Genomic DNA, 9,924 nt, shown 5'->3' on the forward strand with positions numbered 1-9,924 from the left:
TCACTCCTTCCATACAAGAACACACAGGATCTGTGGTGACCGGACCAGCAAAAGAACTTTCTGAAATTTGTTGAAAAACACAGACTTGGAGCAAGACAAAAACTGCAAGCAGTTAAAGCAGGAAAAACATGAGAGAACAGCTTTAGATCAACATTACAACATAAAAATCCAGAAGTTATCACCAGAAAAAGACGCGCACATCTGCTCAGCTGGCAGAGAGTGACTTGATGCCACTCGTCTTTAGATTTCTGGACAATTAGCATAAGCTCCATTTCACTAACAGTGACTGTACAGACAAAAATATTTATAGAACACATTCTGAGGAGAAAGGATCTACCTACCAGTAAGTCAACTTTTATTTAAAATATTTAAGAATGATAACATCACTAAGTCACTGATTCCATTAGCTAACATCCAACATTCTTACAAGCTAGCTCCTTTAACTATTCTTGGCAGATCAACTTCCACTGCCTTTAATAGGCAAACTTCTGGAAACTATAACAGAACAAAGCAGAATGAAAAGACATTAACAAGTGAGGTACAGATACATTGAGGAAGAGTCAACACATGCTTTGTAAGGAGAAGTCATGCTTTACAGATTTAATGAAATTTCTTCAAGAAGCAGATACACAAAACATTAATTTCTCCAAATCTATTGCAATGCTGAAAGGAAGGGAACCCAACTTACCTAATATGCAGAATACATCAGCAAGGATAGAAGGCATGTCTTCTCGGAATTCCTAAGAAACAAAAAGATCCCATTTAACGAATACAGAAATTCCAATATGCATGCTTAGAAAATTTTTGCATTGTATAAAACAACACTTCATCATAAAGTTCCAATTAATTAATAATACATATTATTTCTATTATTCATAATTCATATTAATAATGAATATGCTTAATTATTGACTAATATCTAATATAAGTGCTGTACTAATTATTGATATGTCATGAAACCCCATAACCTTGAAATGCAATTTAAGTGTAACTCGTGACCAGGGACAAAACCCCCTGGTTATTCCCTCCAACTCTTTAGCCCAAGGGAACACCCTGTGGGAGGAGCAGCAGCCCGGAGAGTGACCTGCAGTTCCTCAGGCACCAAACAGATTACTATTTCTTACAGCAACCATAGGTGCAACATTTCACACACCACCCCAATAGCAAGGTGCCCTACAGCCTTGCCTTCCCTCAACACCAATGCTCAAGTTCAAGAAACCTGAAACAGTTAAACTAGATTATTGCAACACATTTTTCCTTAATGTTCCATACAGCAACTTACCAAAAATAAGAAATCATTTCTAGAAGATTTTTAATGTATTTTTCCTAGTTTGCTTTTTTAAGAAACAGCGATATTTGGTGAGCTTGGAAGAGGAAATTACTCTTCTCCCTATTTTCTCTACTTATTCAAAGCATTTTAAGAAAAACCTTTCTCAAACAAAAAATAAGTCGAATGCATTATTTCAAAGGCCATCACAGAACTTGGACATCCCAACCGTAAAATGGCACACACACTGTCACATTGTTATAAAAACCAGTAGGTGGCATCACAGATGTGCTGCATGAGCAAGTGACATTTGTTTCTAGCATTTATTAAAAACTTCAGTCTTCACGTGCCCTTAAAAAATGGCTTAATTTTTAATTTATGCTGAAATGAACACATCTCTTCCTCACCATGAAAAATAGAGGGAAAAAAATGAAACGCTGCCAGTCTACATATATATCAAGTACACACAAATGAAGAAAAAGAACTTGACAAGAATGACTTTTTAGACATGCAAAAGAAAAATCTCTTGAATATTCTCCTGCTTAGATTTCATATGGACTTTTATAAGAAAGATTTTAGTAAGTATGCAATTATTACAAATATATACTTACTATGACATCACCAAGAACATTAGAAGCTTGATCATGCTTTAAGTTTCCTCTGACAACGTGGTAAGCAAGCTCGTACAAAGCCTGCTGGATATCTGTTGAAAGACAGGAGATGATTAAGGAACATATTAGATAATCCTTTATCTAACTGCTAAAGCAATGTTTACTTGCTGTTGACTTCAGACAATGGACAAGTAAAGGGGATATGTTTCCCTTACCAATAAAGGGGATTACTTTGTTATCACTGATAGATTAAAATCAATCATCAATATCTAAGATTTCACACAAGCATAAAGTGAGCAACAATTCACCTTCTCTAGAGAGTTCATGGAATAACAGTAAAATGGGAAGAAAAATTACCATCCTGCATACAGTAACTTGAGTGTTCACAGTTGGCTTAACAAAGAAACCTTTACCTTGTAATTCACACAAATATCATATTATACATACATAGAAAACATTCCAGTACTTTCCTAGTCATGTCTCATCAGATATGCTCTCAAAAACCATTTAGCTAGAAGAAAGTAAAATTTAATTGGAGAAAAAATGCTTGATTAGGATTATTTTTTATTTCATTTTTTAAGGAAAGTCTCCTATAACTCAAGAATGTAACCTTACAAATGCTTGTAATAAGCTGAAGCACTAAACAGAGGTATTCCACTTGAGAAAAAGCTTGCAGTGTTAAACATGGTGGCTGAAAAACCAGCTTTGAAAAACTTGTAAGGTTCTTAAGTAAGACACAAAAAATGTTGTGTTTTTACTCTATGAAAAATAACAAACTCCCATGCTTTCACCGTGCACTTTTACCACATGGTTTGCTCAATAAACCATATTCACTAACAAGTTATACAGATCTTAATGCCTTAAACCAAGTACTCAATAACATGGTGACTACAAACCACTGTGGGTGAATTAAAACAATTTGTTTTTTAAATAGATAATTTCACATTTGCACACATTAGGGTTCATATATTTAACTTCTATTTTAACATCTAGTTGTATGCCGAGTTTGCAACGTGGAATTCCATTTTCTACAGCACAGAACAAATATTGGGCAATGCTGCCACAACTCACTGCAAAGAAATCTCTGGATGTCCGAAAGCAATCCTTGTAGTGGATGTTTGTATTTGTAGAATTCACCCTCAGCAGGCACTAATGGTCACCATACATGAATGATGACCACCATACATGAATGACACACATACATGCAAAGGTACCATAATCAACTGTTTCCAGGCTTTTTTTTAATTTAACTAAAATCAGCCAACAACCACACAACTTACCTCTGAAACCCACATCATGGTTTTTGTTTTCACTGAGAGCACGACACAGCTGCACACTAAAATAAAACAAATATTTAAAAAAACCCCATTAGATATTGGCATACACACACAAATGTTTTGGGGTTCTTTTTTTGGTTGATGCTCTGGCTAAAACAGCTTTAGATTTGGGCAGTTTAAATGAATGACTACATTTTAATTTTTCCAAAGTAAACCCTAATTCAGAGAACTTAAACAGCAAAGAAACACAAGACTCCCAATAGATCTTATACACATACAAATATTCTTCCTAACATTACACCTCCTTGAGAAAAGTAAGAACATGAGGCAACGTGAAAACATGGAAGTACTAGCAATAACCTACTGTCATTATCCAATAAGGAAATGCTTCTCACAGAATTACTATGACTATGGTAGTTTTCAAACTCTTGTCTGTAAAAAACTTTTACCATTAAACTATTTGCATTATTTCCTCATGCAATGTTTTACCAAGAGTAAGACAGAATTTTTCTTTATTCTAGTCCCTAAAAGAATCCACTCTAGGAAGCAAAAACCTGTCATGTTGCATTGTCACTGCTTGCTCCCAGGGCTCCCTCAACCAAACAGCCATATGCAAAAAGCACTCTAACTACTGTGCAGACTGTTACACGGCACAAAGTAATAGTTTTCTGTGTTATAAAATAAATGCTTAAAGAGCAGGCTTCCTCACTACACTGACAGCTCAGAAATGGACATACTTCCAAGACATAAGGATCTTCCCTCTTCTCTACCACTACTGTCACCCCAGTGTGAAGTTTCAAAAGCAGTTTCATATTTAAGTGACAGTATTTTTAGAAGGGTAGTTATTTACCTTTATTATAACAGACACCAGGGAATATTTCAAGAACTTTTGTCACATTTGCACATTTTCAACCAAAAGTTCACATATTTTTCAAAGTATCTTTCATGTGCAGAAAGTGAGGAAGGTATCAGAGCTATGCCTCATTCCTACATAAGATGGCAAGACTACAGTTTGCTGTGGGAGCCATTTTAAGCTGGTTCAAATAAGGCAGATATGTACAATTATTAGAGGCTTATCACAAAAAATAAACAGTAAAAAATAGTTCTGTAGCAATCCATTACTCATTCTATTTGCATCCTATATAGATTATCACTTCTCTAGCAGGACTAAACAGCTGTTCTAGCCATCAAAGGATTATAATTAGCAAATATAAGGTATACACACCCTTTGAAGACAACTGGAAACTACAGAGTTTCACACATAACATTATCAATAGAAACGTAAAAGCTCAGCAAAAAGCAAAGGTATGGCTGAGATGTCCCAAACGCTATAAGAGAATGCAATATTCTCGTTATTCTGGAAATAACCAGAATAGAGACAGCAAAACAGGAGAATATTTTATTTTTCATGAATGGTAAGTAAATATTTTTTTAAAGAATATATTTTTCCCCGGGCTCTCCCAAAAGAGTGTATAAATTCAATAAAAATCAATTTTCTGAAATTTTAATTACTCCTTCAGAGAAGGTACCCTATAAGCAGTCATTTCTAAGTTCTGTATACAAATAACAGTAAAGTGAAACATCAGATTCCAAAAAAAACTATCTGAGCTACATGCTTTGACTCCTATGTCCTAAGATAATATCCTCAACGAGGTTACAAGAGCAACAACCCTGTCTGCTTGGACTGATGAGTTCATTTAAGTACATCTTGAAACCAGAGTTTCAACCTCTTCCCATTCCCTTTCCAGCAGTATCAAAATAGTATTAACAACTTCACATTACTTTAAGACACAAATCTGTTTGATCAATATAGTAAGAAACTCTAAGATGAATCTGCAAAACAACATGCTTAATATTTGCAATTAGAACCCCCTGAATTTTTAAATTGGAGAAAAACAAAAGAAGGCAAAAATATTTCTTTTTATGCTTCTATTCTTTTCTAGAGGCACTCTCTCAAAGGAAGACCACCTTTCCTGTAGGTGCTGCCAGGTAGCACAGCTGCACTGATTTAATGGTTTGTTGCTGCAGAAATGGAACACATTCACCAACACTTCCTCCCTTCTCAGTACACAGTTTTAGCCCTCCCATCAGTTACATCAGTACAACTGACAAACCTGGCAGAAAACTGGTCAAAACCCAAGTCTTCAGCCACATCTGCAAGTTGAAGCACTTACCAGGAGGCCATAGAGGCACCCTGGTGACTGAAGACAAGGCAGAAGCCCTCCTTTCCAGTAACAACAAGCTGAGAGATTAGCTCATCTAGTCTCAGCTGAGTGCATAAAATTAAAACAGTTGAACCTTCACAAGAAAAGAAATATCAATGCTGGTACAGTCTGGTAAGTGTTCATTTGACACTTATTACTCTGACCTGGTAGCTCATTGCTGCCAGCTTAGGATGGAGAACTTCCCTGCTCTACTAAAACCTACATCTCTTAATCTGAAAGTAAAACTGTGTAATGCATGTAGGATACAATTAAAAAATAGGATAACCTAGAAAGCAAAAATCTTTTTAAAAAAACCCACAGAATCACTTTTGAAAATCACGGTTTCAAAATTAAATTTATTTTGGACTATGATGGGATAGATGTGCTTAAAACACAAATTCTGAAGCAGTGTGAACAAGTTTGCATGGCAGAGGCAGCACCGGAACTGAGGCCTCCCAACTCATACAGCACGTCCTATAACCTCCATTTCACTCCCACACGTGGATTAAAGCAGTAATTATCACAAAGTGCATGTGCCTGCTAGTATTTAAGTATATGCATAATTCAACTGAGGTAGGTAGTTCTTTAGTTGAGATAAAATACAATCAATTGCATTTTGCAGTCAGGGTGGCACAACTACAACTAAACTCTTTTCCTGATTCTCAGCCCTTCACTTACATGAGCAATGTTACAGTTTTGAATTGGAGTAACAAAGAAGCTGGAAGTGCCTGAAAGATCCAGTCTCAAAAATTTCACATTCACAGAATGTTAAGCTTCTTCAGTTTACCTTGAGGCTTAACATATTGCATAAACTGCCAGGCAAGTACTTTATTAAAGCCCTCCATCCATGCTAAATGCTCCTTGATGTGTTGAATCTCTCACAAAACAAGGTAAGGTACCAGTTCCTATCTGTGTTATAAATGTCCATGTGGGCTGCAGTCATAGACCAGCAACTTTTTGTGGAAAACAGAACAATTTTCCTACAAGGACAGTACACACAAATTGGTCTACAGGGAGTCCGGACTGAGCAGCATAAGTAGTCACCCTCAGACTTCATCTGTATACCAGTATCTGGCAGTAGCAAATAAATGAACATAATTTAGTAAACTGTACTTAGAGAATGATCTGAACAAAAAGTGACAGGTAAGATGACTACATCCTGACCAATGTAGTTTTGGCAGGTACACACACTTGAAACTACTACATTTACGTATTTGTATTAGATACTATTACACACCAGTAGCTTGATTAATTAAATTCAAAGCATGTACAGTTTTGAACAATGTCTCTGAACAATGTCTTGGAAGCAAATGGTCACTGCTGCATTACTAATTAACATTATGACACTCTAAGACACACAAAATCCTTACCTTCTGACTTCTGGACAGTACTGTTAAATCATGACAAGTTGATCACATGATCAAAAATATCACACCATTAAAAAAAAATAGAGTAATTATCTTAAGCATCCATTATTAATCCCAGTAGAAGTTGAAATGCCAAATTAAAACAAACTATCTACTTCTCTCAATATAGTTTCATATTCCCCCAAAACACAGAAATGTGCTTTCATTTAGATAACTACTAACTGCCAAAGTAGTATCTCAACTGATCTGGTCAGATCATGTAAGCCATTTAATGCTCCAGCAAGTAAGTATTTTTTTCCATAAGAACTAGTCTTTTCTACTAATTATGAAGGGGTTTTATCCCCTTAAAAAGCCTACAAAAACCTTAGAAATTTTTGTAAATCTTCTATTTGTTAGTAATGTCCATTCTGTTCGTCCACAGTATCCTTCCCCTTCCCACTTTTCTAACATCATTATAATGCGCTGTCTTAACTTTGAACCACAAAGCCCAAGAGTGAACTTAAGCCTAGAACTAATTTTTATTCTTGGGCATACTGGCATTAGATAAATAATTCAATAAAAATAAGTAGTGTCATTGCATTTTACTCCCTTTTTACTTTAACAACATTTCATGTGTTTCATTCTGAAATGATAGCATCCTAGCTCTGTTTTCCTCTAGTAAATCAGGAGATAGGAAGTTTTGGAAAAAGAAACACAAAGTTACGCACTGAAGACTCTCCCAATAAAGTCGGCTTCCTAAAAAGTTCTCTAAGTATTCCCTACAGGTATATACTCTAAATTCTATAAAATAAGTTCATGCATATTCCTCGGATTTATAAAGCTACCACTGCAAAACCAGACAACTGTTATCCAGACACAATTACACTTCTTTTAAAACATATGGCCTCATCTGCAAACTGCTCCTTAAGTCGTGCCTGGAACAGCATTTAAGCAGTATTCCAGATGAAGTCCAAGTACCACAAATACAGGAATTTAGCTAATCATTTTGTTTTATTGGTCCCACAGCAGATGAACACCTTCTTCCCATCAGAACTCAGCAGAAGTTCTGCTCTGAGGGGAGAAAAGAACCATAAAAGGTTTTATCATGGTCAAAAGCTGAGGTAACTTGCCTCTTACAAAGCTCAGAGTGCTGAGAATTCAGTGTGAACAGCGCAGTTGCCATTATATGATCAGCTATGAAATGTCTGTCCTCGTGCAAACTCCACACAATCTCTCAACATGTTCAACTTGCATACTAACATGATAATGGTTCTAGCATAATTCAAACCAAAAATTACGTGGCTATAAAGGGGGCCCCCTTCACTACAAAATGGAGGCTCTGGAGACAACAGTGTTTTGTGCAGGGATTCTCTACATTCTCTAATCTCCAACCCAGTGCCTTTTCCTTCATGCACAAGGAATATTCATTGCTAAGCTGCACAACCTTTCAAAAAACATGAACAGAAGAAAATACTAAAATGAGCGCTTATCAAAAGTGTTTCTCTAAGTGATCCCTTTAACACCCATATTTAAAACTGCAGGATTTTTTACTTACAACAAAAAACAGAAGCGCATGGAAGAATTAAAATAAGAGTGCATAAAAAACATATAGTTAATGCAGAGGACACCCCTGTCCAAACTAACAGAGTAACGTGAAATGGCCAAACTGGCGAATTACCCCCTGAAGAGCTGTATTCCTGAAACACAGCATTTAGTGAACCTGCCACATTAAGATGGCTTAAAACAGAAACAGGCCCAGGATAGAAAGCTCCTGGCACACCTGGATTAATTTGGGAGGCTGCAACCGGACCCCTCCGCGCACAAAGGTTACTTTGTAGGATAGAACAAGCATGACTACCTGATCATATTTTGCCTAGGTCAAAGAATACGGGGCCAGTCCCCTCGGAATCGGTAAAAAGGTGGGAACAGGGGCTGAGGCCTTTGCCAGGAAGGTCAGTACCGTAGAGTCACCAACACAGGAACGCTTCAGGGTCCGTATTACGCCGGGGGCCGGCTGAAGATGAGACCGACCCCCAACAAATGTGGCCCAGAGGCTGGAAGGGGGCGCTCGGGGAGCCGGGAAAGCTGGGCCCTGCTACGGGGGCCGACTGTCGGCGGAGGGCGGCAGCACCCGCCGACGGTTGGGTGGCCCAGGCCCTCCTCCCGACCACGGTTTCGACCCTACACCCAGCAGCAAGGACGCAGCCCCGACCGACGTCCTCTCCGCCGTCCCCCGCCTCCCTCCCGCAGGCCGCAGCGCCCCATCCCTCCCCGCGGCGAGGCCCCACACTCACAACTCGCTCTTGCCGCCTTTCTCCCAGTTCTTTATCCACTCGGCCGGGAGCAGCGCCGCCATCTTCCCCGTGTAGCGCCGAGGGCCCGGATGGAGCAGCGGCGGCGCCGGGTCAGAGGGGACGGACGGGCCGCGAGAAACCGCGGGACGCGGCCGCGCCGTACGGGGAGGCGGCGGGGCGGACTGCGCCTGTGCGCGGGGGCCGCGGGGCGGTGCCACGGCCGCGCGTGTGCGTTAGAACCGCGGGGCGGGGTGGGGTGCGGTGCCTCGCGCGCGTGCGCGTTAAAGCCCCGGGGTGTGCGGGGCGCCGCGTGTGCGCGTTGGAGTTGAGTGTGTGCGGTGTGCCGCGGTGTGTGCGCTTTGGAGCCGAGTGTGTGCGGTGTGTGCGCTTTGGAGCCGAGTGTGTGCGGTGTGCCGCGCCGTGCGCGTTGGAGCCGAGTGTGTGCGGTGGAACCGAGGTGTGGGGCGGGGCGCCCCGCGTGTCGCTTGTGTGCGTTCGTACCGCGGGGCGCTCCGTGCGCATGTGCGTTGCGGTCGTGGGGCGCGATGTGCTGCGCGTGTGCGTTGAGCACCGCCAGCCCCGAGTATGGCGGGAGGTGTGAGATGTCTGCTCGCAAAAATGGCGAGAACGGTAAATCGTTTCGATAAATAAAGGGTTAAAAAAGGGTTTGTGAAAAATTACTGTGACACATCTGAATGGTCTCTCCGACATGAGCTCTTCGGACAAACTATTGTATGGATGTCGTCTTCCGAGTGTTACCCCTAATGCGTGTGCCTATTTTATTACGTGTCACTCATCTCCATTAAGTTTCCGCAAGTTGTTCTGTGTTCACTGCAGTTGCTAATTGGGATATAAGGGTTAAAATACTCCATTTGGTCAGGCAGCACATGTTTTTAGTCTTTCCAGACATTCCTCTTCAAGTCTT

The 9,924-nt window shown here is 39.9% G+C and overlaps 1 protein-coding gene across 3 annotated transcripts in view; it reads right to left on the reverse strand.

The window, feature by feature from the left end:
* THOC2 (THO complex 2) overlaps positions 1 to 9,189 on the reverse strand; it is a 50,578-nt gene extending 41,389 nt beyond the window's left edge. For all 3 annotated transcript variants that reach the window (XM_048318500.1, XM_048318498.1, XM_048318499.1), the window contains exons 1-4: positions 9,000 to 9,189; positions 3,159 to 3,214; positions 1,879 to 1,970; positions 689 to 740 (exon numbers count right to left, since the gene is read on the reverse strand). In XM_048318500.1, the coding sequence (XP_048174457.1) occupies positions 689 to 740; positions 1,879 to 1,970; positions 3,159 to 3,214; positions 9,000 to 9,061 (262 nt within the window). In that variant the 5' untranslated portion in view covers positions 9,062 to 9,189. The remainder of the gene's footprint in view (positions 1 to 688; positions 741 to 1,878; positions 1,971 to 3,158; positions 3,215 to 8,999) is intronic.
* Positions 9,190 to 9,924: the final 735 nt, after the last annotated feature.

This window comes from Corvus hawaiiensis, chromosome 14, assembly GCF_020740725.1.
Source record: "Corvus hawaiiensis isolate bCorHaw1 chromosome 14, bCorHaw1.pri.cur, whole genome shotgun sequence".
Classification (NCBI taxonomy): domain Eukaryota; kingdom Metazoa; phylum Chordata; class Aves; order Passeriformes; family Corvidae; genus Corvus; species Corvus hawaiiensis.